The sequence below is a fragment of the Erithacus rubecula genome (genome assembly GCF_903797595.1).
Source record: "Erithacus rubecula genome assembly, chromosome: 22".
Taxonomy (NCBI): Eukaryota; Metazoa; Chordata; class Aves; order Passeriformes; family Muscicapidae; genus Erithacus; species Erithacus rubecula.
This window is the reverse complement of record NC_136674.1, coordinates 350,011-362,521: the sequence shown is the minus strand read 5'-3', so window position 1 is coordinate 362,521 and position 12,511 is coordinate 350,011. Positions and strand designations below refer to the sequence as shown.

Sequence of the window (12,511 nt, the reverse complement as noted above, 5' to 3'; positions counted from 1 at the left end):
AAGGATGGGTCAGTGTACACCACACTGAGCTGTCTTAAGAAGACTCTTAATTAAAACAAAAAGGGTGTGTGGTGCTTTGCTTTGCTGGAGGCAGCTGTAACCTCTGCACCAACACGTTAAGAGCAGAGAGGAGAGGGAGGGAGGCGAGCACAGCGCTGAGCTCACACGGAGCCGGTGACTGCAGGGGCACACACACACAGCTCCCCAGCCCTGCCGCCCTCTGCATTCCCAAAATACCCCACAGACCCCCGGGCCAGGGCGAGCCTCTGCCCAAACCATCCTATTCAAGAAAACGGTGACGACATTTCAAGTGCTCATTTAGACAGATGCATCACAGGGAGCTCCTGCACCCACCTCACGCTCTGAAATGGTTTGTTTTCTTTTCCAGTGAGGTGAGTGGATGGTGTCACAGAGCTAATAAGATCTAGGAAGCCTACTAAGCCTAATAAGATATAGTGGAGCCTACACCCTCCAAACCAGGCTGGGGACCACGATAAAGGGGCAGCCAGGAGAAGCTGTAAGAGCAGCTGACAGCAGCTCAGGGAGATGGCAGTGCCCCAGGGCACACAGCACCCTGCACACGGGCAGTGGCTGCTGCAGAGCAGCAGACCCGTCCCCCAGGCTGTGCTCCCACCAGGCTGGCCCCCAAGGGCACACGCAGCAGCTCCTGGTGCTGCCAGGCACAGATGGAGCAGGTGGGACAGCAACAGGCACAGAACAGCCTTTCTGAGAGGCTGCACAGGGCCAGGACAGCTCCAAGCCAGGCTAATGCCTCGAGCCTGCAGCCAGCTCCATCTGGCTCCATCTCTCCTCCTCCTCACCTCCCAGCAAGGCACCAGCCCCCACTCCAGGGGAAATGGCAGCTCAGCCTCCCTCACCTCACACACTGGCACTGTGGCTTGAGGACCTACAGCTGTCACAGGCAGTCCTTCCATATCAGCCCCAGCTGCTCCTGCAGCCCAGAGAAGTCATCCAGCCTTCCCCAGAACACAGAAAAGGGATGGCACCACCACATCCCCCTGCACACCCCTGGAGCACAAGATGAGGCTGCAGCAGTGAGCCCTGCAAGGGTCATGTCCCTGCCCCAGATTGCAAACCCTCAGAGATGACTGTCAGAGCTGACTGAGGACACGTGAAACGGCAAAAAACGCAGTGAGAGCACACTCATTCCAAAAGGCAGCAGGTAGCAGAGCTACTCACACAGCCTCAACTGCCTTCAGCAGCTCAGCAGCTGCTGCTCGTGTTCCCTGTCACTGGCATATGTCCCCAGCACTCACTGCTCATTTCTTTGACAGATGAAGCCATGGGCAAGTCGGATGAGAGGCCTGGCTCTGGCTCCAGCAAGCTGCTGTCATGCTAGAAAGGAGGAAGAAAAGCTCCACTCCAGTGTGCCTCAAGAGATGTGGTTTCAGAAAAACCACACCGTGCCCAAAGGGCTGGGGAGAGCCCCTCGTCACACCCTGCAGCCAGCACAGCCACACTCCTGGGCTGCCTGAACACGTGGGGATGTGCAGGGAGTGCACACAAGGCACCAGGGAAATGCTGCACCTGGGGCTACTGTACTGCAGACAGGCTGACCTGCCAAGTGCCCAGCCAGCCCTGGCCCTGCCCCTGCCCACCCAACTTCTGCTCCTGCTGTGGCAGCCAGAAAGGAGGCAGAACCTGGCTGAAAGGATGGCTGGCACTGCAATCCATGCACACACCAGTCTGGAACACAGCAAACACCTTCAGCAGCAAAGTGAAGTGAGACAGGAAAATCTGAACACAGCAAGGAAAGTCACCAGCCAGGGCCACACTTCTGCTTTTCACTGCTCAGTGGTGTAAGATCACCCAACTACCTAGTATTTCAGAAATCAAATACTGTTCCTAGTCAGCAGAAATACCTGTTCTCACCTTCCATCCCTCTCCTCCTTACTGAGAGGAGGCAGGGCCAGCACAGCTCTGCACTTCGTGACAAGAGACATGTAGAGACAACACCTTCATGTCTCCTTATGCTAGAGGATCCAGCTCCAGCCAGCACAGTCTTCACTTCAGAAACCAAGGTGAAGTCTGGACTGAGGAAGATCTGCTGTGCAGCAGGTTAACCCTCGGATGTGAGCCAGGCAAGGCTTTCCAGAGGGGTTCTGCACAGAACGGGCAGGTTTGAAGGAAGCATGAGCCAGCCTGGAGGCCGTGCTGCCTGCTGGATGCTGACTCACCTGGTGCTCCCCAGGGAAGCAGAGCTGCACCCACCTGCCTTAAATTGGGTCACCAGTTCCTCCCACCCACTGCAGCCTGACTGTGCCACAGCCTCAGCAGTGCCAGCCGGAGGCAGGCACATCATGGGGCACTCGTGCATTTCCAGGATTTCAGCAGCAGAATTTCCAGACAGCAGCAGGAGCACAGGAACCCCTTAAAGACAGCTGCAGGGAGGTTTCTCCTTGCTCTCAGCTGAAGCCCCAGCTGTGTCTGGCTGCCATGCCCTGCTCAGCCCCGGTGCTCAGGGAAGGTGTGTGAGTCACAGGGAAGCGGCTCCACCCGGCTCACCGCCCTGCTGCTGCTGGGGATCCCTGCCCCTCACTGTGCTCCTAAAGGCTGTCACCTCTTCTGCCCCTGTCATTCCAAGGGATGTGCCTGTCCCAGCAAGGGCCCTGCTCCTGCACTCCACCTGCAGCTCCTGCCCGCGGGTGTGGCCGAGCTCTGGCTGTGCTGTGACAGATTTTCTCATTGCTGCCCTGAGCATGGCAGAGCATGGCAGAGCAGGGCAGAGCAGGGCACAACACAGCAGTGCAGGGCAGAGCAGAGCAGGGCACAACACGGCAGGGCAGGGCAGGGCAGAACACGGCAGGGCAGGGCAGGGCAGTGCAGGGCAGAGCGTGGCCGGGCACCGCCGCACTGACCCGCACTCGCCTGTCTGCACTCACACCTGCACAAAGGATCAGACAGAGGATTAGGTTTCACCTCTGTGCCTGGACAAGCAGCTCACACGCCAAGGTGACAGGGCCTGCTTTAATCACCTTCCTATTTACAGGATGAGGAAGTGGTGGGCACCTGGTGAACCCCACCGTGAGGGAAGGCACACACCTGAACCCAAAACCTGCACACAGCAACAGACAGCACAGATCCTGGGAAGAGTTAGTTAATAACTGATGTATCTTCAAACAAATCTTCTAAACCAAAGTCAGACACAAATCCTTTTTGAAGATTATCGGATCCAAAAGTCAGCGATATTACATTGCTGGGAGTTCACCTGGTCTGCAGGGACTGCTCTGTCAGTGAGGAGTTTCCTTCCCTACATTCAGTAACTGGAGAAATTGTTAGAGGGACAAAACTAACAATTAAACCCTCTACCTTTTCCAGCATCAATTTTTGGAATGCATTTCCTATTATCAGCTCCAGTGCCATTTTGAGCAGCCGGCTGGCTGGGGCCCCTTGTCCCCAGTGCACTGCAATAATGCACCAGGTGAAGGAAGAGAAGGAACATCCCATCCTCAGCTGACAGAGCTGCTCCACCCCTGTCCTCCACCTGCACACAGCTGAAGGAAGCCAAAGGCTCCCTGTGCTGGTCCCTCACAGCTGCACACTCCCACCCCAGCTACTGCAGGCTGGCCTGGGCAGATCTGCTCCCATCCTTTACAAAGACCATGTTTGCACTCACAAACAAAAGAGGGATTTGCCTTGTGAATTGAGGAAAAAAAAAAAGCAAAACACCCTTTGCTGACATGGACAAGGCACAGACAGGTCCCTCTGTGGCACACACCCAGGTGGGGTATCTTGCCACCCTCCTCCTTCACCTGTGAAGTTAAAACATCACCTCTGCTCCCCATCCCACAGGCACACACAGCCACCCACCCCTGCAAGGGGCACATGGTTGGTGGCTCCATGCAGCAGGACAGAGCCCTTGGCACTGAGCACCTGGGAGAAGCAGCTTCTTTTTCTTCCTCTTCTTCTTCTGCTGCTTTGAGGGCAGAACCTGTGCCTGGGAATCAGGATCACAGCTCGACCTTCTGCTGGGGCAGGCAGTAGGCTCTGTCACAAAACCAGTACTCGTGTCCTGAGCCTCAGGTGACACCTCAGCAGGGGGAACAGGCAGCAGAACCGCCCTTGGAGCCGGCAGGGCAAAGGATGGTGTCGCAGGGCTCCCGGGGGAGGGAGCAGGAGCTCTGCACTGCAGCCCACTGTCCAGAGGCAGCGAGGCTGTGTCCAGGCACACGGCCACTCGCCCCTGGCCAGCAGAAGGTGCTCCAGGGCCCGCAGCGCCGTCAGCTGCTGCCACGTGCTGCTCCCGGCGGCAGGATCCGTGCGCCAAGCCGCTGTCCTCGGGTTTCACGGGGCTCTGGCAGGCCTCAAGTGACTGAGCATGATCGCCCAGCCCCACCAGCCTGTCCCCAAGGTCGGCTGGAAGGACAGGCACTGCTCGGGATGCCTCTGTCCGCTGCAGCAGGCCGGCCCTGCCAGCCCCAGCTCTCCAACCGCTCCTATCACAGACTGCCACCGTTCCTTCTTCGTCCTTGGTCTCGGATAGGTCTTGGATGCATTCAGTGCCCCTCTGCAGGCTTCCAGTCACCGCCTCGCTGGGGATGATGTCTGGATACAGCCCAGCACAGCGGGCAGCTTCGGGCATCTCCGGGAGGGCAGCGCAGCCTGGGGGAGACTTTGGAGACTTTGGCAAGAGGGGCGACCTCTCACCAGGTGAGCCAGAGCTGCGTGGCTGGAAGAGGAGATCGGTGACTTGCCTGCAGCAGTTTGCAAAGAGGCTGTTTCCCATGCCTGGCTCATGCAGCACGGATCAGAGGAGCGGCTGTGTTTCACACATACACTGCAGCCCCCACAAGGCACACACCCACGTGCAGCCCTCTCGCCGTCGGACGCTCTCTCCAAAGAGAATTCCTCCTTGGCCCCAGCGCAGCAGGGCACAGCAGGACCAGCAGCTGCCTCCTGCAGGATCCCACGCCGTGTGCTCACCAGGACCGGGTGCTGGGCTTGCAGCAGTTCCCCCAAAGGCTCCCCAGGATCCTCGCCCGTGGCAGCTCGGCAGGGCGGCTCTGCCTCCTGCTCCTGCCCCGCTGCACGGCTCGCAGGGCTCCAGGCACTGGGGGATGCTGGCGGGGCTGGGGCAGTTAAAAATAGCCTGGTCTCGAGTGCCACACCAGTGCAGCCTGGGACGGCTGCTGTGCCAAACCCCAGCAAGTGAGATGCATTGAATTACAAGGGCAGTTACTATGGCACGCCCGGCACAGCCATCCATACTAAGCAGGGAGCACAAAGCATTCAGGCACTGAACCAGTAAGGAGTTTCTAGACAAATTTTCTCTCCTCTCACGCTGCTCTGCCATATAAAACACAAACAAGCCACAAAACCACACACACAATCCCCTAATGCTTCTTCTCTCTCCACACTACATGAAGAAAATCACGGAACTGAAGCAGAGGTTATGGAGCTGGAGCTTCCTCCAAGCACCAGGCAGCTCGGGGAGGCTGTGGCCAGGCTGGCCACTGCTCGCCTCCAGCCAGGCTGTGCCACAGCCACGGGCCCCTCACCCTCCACCCTGGCACCCTCCAGGCATCACTCCCTTGGCACAGGACAGGCCTTGGAGCTCTGCAGCCTCATGACTGGGACCCCTCTGTCCCACGAGCCAGCACCAACTTTCAGATCACACCAGCGTTGTGTTTTTCTTGTGATTTCTGAAGGACTTCAGATGTACTGATACCCTCCTCTTCCTCCTCACCAAGAGACCTCTGGGAAGAGGAGGAATCACCTGGAAGTACCTGGTCAGGTCTCAAGAAGCTGAGCTGCAATTCTTCCACTCCAGCCAAGGCAAGCTCACAGCAGCGTGTATGTGTTAGCTCTAACCTGTGAAGGCTGGTGTCAGTACAGCAAATGCAAATTAAATTTTAGCTGAAGAATAATAATCATACTAAAAATATAGTTTAATGAATCCAAATAAATTGACTAAATGAATAGGCATTAGCTCCAGCCCTAATGAAAACATTTCTGCAGGACATCCCGTCAGGGGAGGTGGGAGACCTGTGAAAGTGCCTCCTCCTGCCTCCCCTGTGGAAACTACAGCTTCCCAGGAACTGCCCACTTTAGGTACAACGAGGGCTTCTTTTAATAAGAGCCCACAGTGAAACATTAGAGCTGTTTTACTGCCATAATTTAACTCAAATTGGTTGTGAGACACCTGTGGGCAGAGGTACAAGCTCTGCATTTATTTCTCAGCAGCATCACACCACTGGGACTGGCTGAGAGAGAGGGAGCAAGGAGAGGCTGCAGCCCGCAGTGCTCTGGGCAGGGCCAGGCCCCAGGACAGCCACAGGGTCCCATAGCTGCTGGCTCAGGCACCTACAGGTGCTGAAATGCCTTGTGCTTTGTCTGGCACCCTGAGTTACCCACCCTGCACTCTCCACGTCTGGGAGATTTACATTTACACCCATATGAAAACTTTCTATATGGCCACAACTTTTCAGGAACCTAGCCTTGAAACTGGCTGTCTGGGTGACCCTGCTACAACAACATGCAATCCAAACATCACAGAAATCAGGCACAAAGAGTAGGACTAATGCAAAGTGCAAAGATCAGCACCAACAAAAACATTAACGGTGTCAGAAGAGCACGTTTCTCAAATTTCAAGAGCGCTGAAGGAAGGAATTGTATTTCAGACAGAAACCAAGAACCAGCTGATAATTGTACAAGTCTCTGTGCCTTACTCGTGCATACTTTAGTTTCAGAAAACAGCAAGAGCAGGGTACAACCTGTTGCTCTCTGGGCAGGGTTTGCAGGGGAGATCTGACAGCTGTGGTGTCTGTCCTCAGCTCTGGCTGTGTCCACTCACCCAAAGCCTCCTGCCCACGGCTGCCCTGAGCCACACAGCTCTGGGGACAGCTCTGCAAGGGTGTGGTGTGAGCAGCAGCCTGGGAAACCTGCCTGTCCCACAGGAACCCCTGTGCCAGGCACATGGAGTGATCCCAGCCCAGCTCACACCGTGCCTGACCCGAGCTGCTGCTGAGCCTCCAGGCTGGGGAGACCCTGCAGGGACTCAACAGCAAACACAGAGCACAGGGCACTCACACAGCACAGCCTGCTAACAGCACGATCCACATGGCCATTCCCAGTCCCATCCAACCCCAAGGCAGGAGGTGGCTAGTGGGGAGCCTGGGAAGCAGGGCTGGTCTCGGGCTGATCCGACCTGCTGGAGCTCTGGGCCACATTCATGATCCTGCAGTCTTATGTCATTGGACACAACTACATGCAACTTGTGAGCCTGCAGCCTCCTCAACAGCTTGTAGCAGAGACCTTTTCTTTAAAATGAAACACAAACTAAGGAAATGCTGTTTTAGAAAAACATGCCAACCAAAAGCTAATCACAAGACAGCCTTGCTACTATGGCAAAAACCTGACCAGCTGCCAAAAGTGACAGCCACTGCCACCACAGGAGGAACCACGCGCTGGTGTTCATCTCTGGCACACTGTCCAAGCACTGCCCCAAGGATGGCACTGCTTCTCAGATGCAAGTAACAAAATGCATGAGCTTCAGTCCTGTACAGCTTCTAGAAATAACAACTTTCCAGCAGAACCAAAGGAGCACAATGCAGGAAAGTAAAGCAAGCGCTGGGAAGCTGCGCCAGGAGAGGGCTGTGCTGCCAAGTTTAGTCATGTACAGACAATGAAGGTAAACACAGGACTGCAACACAGTGCTGGTTTTACTGTGCACGAGGCAGTTCTGAGTCTGCAGGTGGATTTATCTCAGTGCATGTTCCTGACCTACTTACTTCCACTTTTCAGCTGGGACACGCAGGAGCGAGGCTGCTGAGAGCTTCCAGTGGGAGCCCTGGCAGAGCCGCCCCGAGCACGATCCCCTCAGGATCCACCCCTCATCTCCCCACACAGATGCTGTGCTATCACGCTCCTTTCCTCTTCTTAACCTTGTAGCAGTGATCAGATTTCTCTTGCACAACTTTCATCTGACCGTCCCCCGCTCCAAGCCTGTTACAGCTGCTTATTAATAAAAACCCCGACTGCCAGCAATTCAGTCCTTTCCAAAACACCAGTGAACCTCCAAGGTTGGGCAACAGACAGTGATAGCAGATCCCCAGATTAAGAATCAGCCTTCTGACCTTGTTGCTAATGCACAGCTACACTTGTCTCCACAGCAGTTTTCCATTAACACCTGCATTCTCTGCTGCCCTAACACCAGATGCGTCTGCAAGCAGGGGCGGCTGGGAGCTCGGGGACAGAGGGACTGAGCTAGAACACAGATCTGGGCAAGGCAAGAGTGAAAGGCATTTTATGGTAGCTAGAAGCATTGTAAACTTGTGAGAAACTTGTTCTAGGGCAGCAAAGACTGTAGGAACAAAAATAATCCAAGAAACGCCGCACACAATGACTGTCTCTGATTTCACACCAGCTGATAGGAAACGTAACTTAACCCAAACCTGCATCCATCAGAAATCCTTACAGGAACCACAGCTGTCCATGCTCTTGTGTTTCTGCACTCAGAAGGACAGAGCTGTCTCAAGAGTTTCCAGGCTGGGACAAGAGAGCAGCAGCCATCAGCCTGGCCTGGCACAGAGCCCGGCACGCGGGCTGGGCGCCTGGCACGGCTCAGGGGTGGGTTTGTGCAGCAGGGAGCCCAGGGCTGCAGGTGCTGGGAGCTGCCCTCAGACACAGCCAGTGCTGCTCTGCAGGCCACACACGGCACTGGGGCACCAGAGCTCGTGAGACGGTGCCAAGGTGGCCACGCTGACCCTGCTCCCCCACAGATCCAACAATCGTGCAGTGCCAAAACACACCAAGGATTTTTCCACCTTCCATCCTGCCTCATCAATCAATTGTGGCTGGAGAGGCAGGGATTACACTGCATAACTTTTTAACCCAGCTGCTGGCACCGCAGGCGTGATGCTTGCTTCAAAATCCAGCATGTGGGTGAGAGGGGGAGGCCACCAGCACTGAGCTTCCCACTCTTGAACTGCATCCAACCTGCTCCACTACCAAATGCCAGTGAACTTTGCTTTAGGTGACAAACTTCAAAAATCCACCTTGATACCATAAAATCAGCGGGGGATGGAAGCAACGTGTGGGTCAGTCAGGGGACTCACGTGCCTCAGGACGAAGGCCACAAGCCACGCTGCTTCTGTGACTTCTGCTTATACTTTAGACAACAGAGAAAGGAGTGCAGGCTGAGAGGGGTGCTCAGGCTTCTAAGTTCTTGAAGATACAGACCCCAAGCTGAGCAAACCCCGGGCAGGCTGAAGCACCTCGGGGTCGGTGCCAGCCCAGGCGCTGGCAGCGAGAACAGGGAGGACGCGGAGCTGCACGCTGCCCCTGGCCTGAGCCGCTCGGCTCCAACACAGAGCGAGCAAATAACTAGTTAAAGCCGCAATTTCCAGCCGAGATGTGGAACGAGCCTCCGTCCTTTCCAGGAAAGCTCTCGCTTCTGAGTGTTCCCTAAGGTGCCCGCGGCTCCGCAGCCCCAAGTGGCGGGCGGAGCCCCCCGGCTGCCCAGCGCCCGGGGCAGCACCGCGCGGAGCCGGGCCGAGCTCCGCTCCCGCTCCCGCTCCGCCGCCCGCGGGCCCACGGGCGCACGGGCCGGGCACGGCGCTCCCGGCCCGGGCCCCCCCGCGGCCGCGCGGTGCAGCGGCCCCGTGAAGGTGACCTTCACCGGGAGCGGGGCTCCGCTCCGCCGGGACGGGCCCGCCCGGCCCCGCGGCTCCCCCGGCCCGGCCCGGCCCCGCTGCGGCGCGGGCGGAGCGCCGGGATCGGCCCGGCCCCGTGCGGCCTCCGGCCCCGGCGGCCAGCGCGGCCCCGGGGCTGCCAGGAGCCGCCCGAGGCGCGGCGGGGGCGCGGGGCCCCGGCGCGGCCGCCCCGCGGAACGGAGCCCCGGCCCCGCGGGGTCGCGCCCGGGCCGCTCCGCCGCCTGTCCCGGCCGGGACGAGCCGCCAGAACCGCCCCCGGCCCCCAGCGCGGCCCCGGCCCCGCAGATCCCCGCGGCCTTTCCGGCGGGCTGCCGGAGCCGCAGCGGGAGCGCAGGGTCCGCACCGCCCGGGCGGGCATCCTCGGCACGGGCATCCCCGGCCGCGCCGCCCGGCCCGCGCCCCCGCCGCAGCCCCGGCCCGGTCGCTTACCGGGGCGCTGCTGCGCGTCGGCGGGGCGGCTGGCGCGGGGGGCCGGGTGCTGCTGCTCGGCGCCCTGCGCGGCCGGCACGGCGGCCGGCGGCATGTCGCCCGCTCGGATGACCATGGGCCCGCCGAAGGACAGCGCCGTCCGCCCGCCCGCCCACGTGGTGCGGCCCCGCCGCCGCTACGGCGCCCGCCGCGGCCCAACCCCCGCGCGCCCGCAGCGCCTTAAAGGGGCCGCGCCCGCCCCGGCGCTCCGCGCGCCGCGCCGGGACCGGCCCCGCTCCTACCGGGGTACGGCCCAGGGAGAGCCCCCCAACCCCGGGGAAACGCTCTGGGGGGCAGCGTCATTCCCGGGGCGACAGCGGGCAGGGCCGGGAGCGCGTGTGCCGGCCCCGGTGCCCGGCACGGACACGGCACGGACTGACCACCGGGACCGGCCCCTGCCCCTGCCCCGCTGAGCCCCTGCGTTCCCCGTGCAGCCGGAGGGAGCGCAGCACGGTTCGGGTCGGGACCGACCCCCCGGTGCCCCTCCCGTGGCACCGGCACCGGCACCGCCCGCAGCAAAGGCTGCTCCGAGCCCCGCACAGATGGTGTTTCTTCAAACAGGAGTCTCTGCAGCCGTGGGGAGAAATGTTTGGAAAATCATTATTGATGATGAATAAGGGCTGGTGATGGGTTAAAAAAAACTAAACAAAACTACAAAAACACAAACACCCCCCCCCAAAAAAGACCAAATTAAACCAAACAACCCCCCCAACCAAAACAAAAATTCAAACCAAACTTCCTTAAGAAAGGATGTTCTTTAATGCTCGATCTTTGTAACATTCAAGACTAACTAATAAGAAGGGATATTTAGTTCATGAAACATATAGCAGCTAAGCAAGCTGTAAGTGATGTCCACGTGTCAGAAAAACAAAGTTTAGGGCTTTACATGATTCAGTGGTCGAAGGCTTGGGGGAGGAGGTTAACACTGCTTGAGAGGAAGGATGTTATCACTAATCATTGACACAAAGAGTGCAGAATTTTTGGGCCACAAGGACATTTGGCAGGATTGCCAAGATAAGGAATAACTAATAAAACTGACTCCGTGATTGTGCTGAAATCAGCTCCAAATGGGTAGAAGGTAATTCTGGGAGGGAGGGTCTGTGGCCATCAACCCACAGACCACTGATGCTAGAAATCAGCCAACCCAAAAGAGGAGAAAGACTCATCAGCATGGGAAGCGGAGAATCATTACCCAATAGAGAATTCTAATTAATAAGAGAACTATGTAACTTGTAGCCAATGAACACTAACTCCTTTGTTTGCTAAAATGTATAAATTGTTAAAAGTTTTGATGATTGCTACAGCAGTTTAGTGGAACAATCACCCGTGTACCCAGCACTGAATAATGCCAACTTTCTAATCAAACAAACTCATTGGAGAATTTATTTCCCATTTCTCTGTGTCACTGTCCAATCCAGCCTTGAACACTTCCAAGAATGGGGCAGCCACAGCTTCTCTGGACACCCAGTGCCAGGCCCTGCCCACGCTCTCGGGGAAGAATCTTCCCAATATTCCCTCTAACTCTGCCCCTTGTCTGGCACTCCAGACCCTGATAATGACCCCCCATCTACCTGCAGGCCCCCTGTAAGAACCGGGGTGTCCCTCTGAGCACTGCCCAGAGCTCTGGGGGAGTGAGGCAGGAGCCAGTCCTGCACAGAGACAGAGATTCTGGTTTGTGGCTGGAGGTCCTGCGCTCCGGGGTAGGACAGTACCACCCTCTGCAGATTTCAGTCTCTTTATTACGAAAAAGGCGTATTACAACAACTTCTAAAGTACAGCTCCATACTCTGGTCTCTGGCTGTTAACACATTTTGAAAAGCACTTGGTTAAAAAGCAAAGTCAACATGAATATCATCCTGGCAAATAATGGTGACATGTAACAAAATGAACATTCAGATAGAGCAGAGCAGTGTCAAACCTTTGGCATCTGTCCCTCTGCGGCGGCGCTCCCCAGCACGAGGCACAGGCGTTTATTGTTCTCACTGAGCTTCACTCACTCAGCCAACGACAATATTTTTGCTCCAGCGAAGCCACAGCTGCTCTGGGACCAGTGGAGCCGAGAGCAGGAGTGCTGCCCTCCCCATCCCTCTGCCTGAGCCCTCCCGGGGTGCCAGCACGGCTCTGGGCAGGCAGAGGTGATGACCCCACCCCAGCGGGTGACAGTGACCTTGTCCCTGCAGGGCCAGGGGGCTGCAGCTCAGGGCTGTGCCCGCAGACCCTGGGCAGGAAGGGTCTGCTGCTTCAGACGTGCAAAGATTGGGGCATTCCCAGGGTCTGACAGTCTGATTCCTGCCATAATTGCAGCAGCAGGAAAGGGGAGCTTCCTTGGAAGCTGGAGATGACTGGAATCTATGGGAAGAGCCAGGAGG

General features: G+C 57.5%; 1 protein-coding gene across 2 annotated transcripts in view; it reads right to left on the bottom strand.

Moving 5' to 3' along the window:
• The window catches only part of CLUH (clustered mitochondria homolog), a 31,000-nt gene extending 20,732 nt beyond the window's left edge, over positions 1 to 10,268 (bottom strand). The window contains exons 1-2 of one of the 2 annotated variants that reach the window (XM_079324691.1): positions 10,104 to 10,218; positions 3,895 to 4,690 (exon numbers count right to left, since the gene is read on the bottom strand). In XM_079324691.1, coding sequence (XP_079180817.1) covers positions 3,895 to 4,603 — 709 coding nt within the window. In that variant the 5' untranslated portion in view covers positions 4,604 to 4,690; positions 10,104 to 10,218. Of the gene's footprint in view, positions 1 to 3,894; positions 4,691 to 10,103 lie in introns of both variants that reach the window. The other variant, XM_079324692.1, reaches the window with a different exon arrangement.
• Positions 10,269 to 12,511: the final 2,243 nt, after the last annotated feature.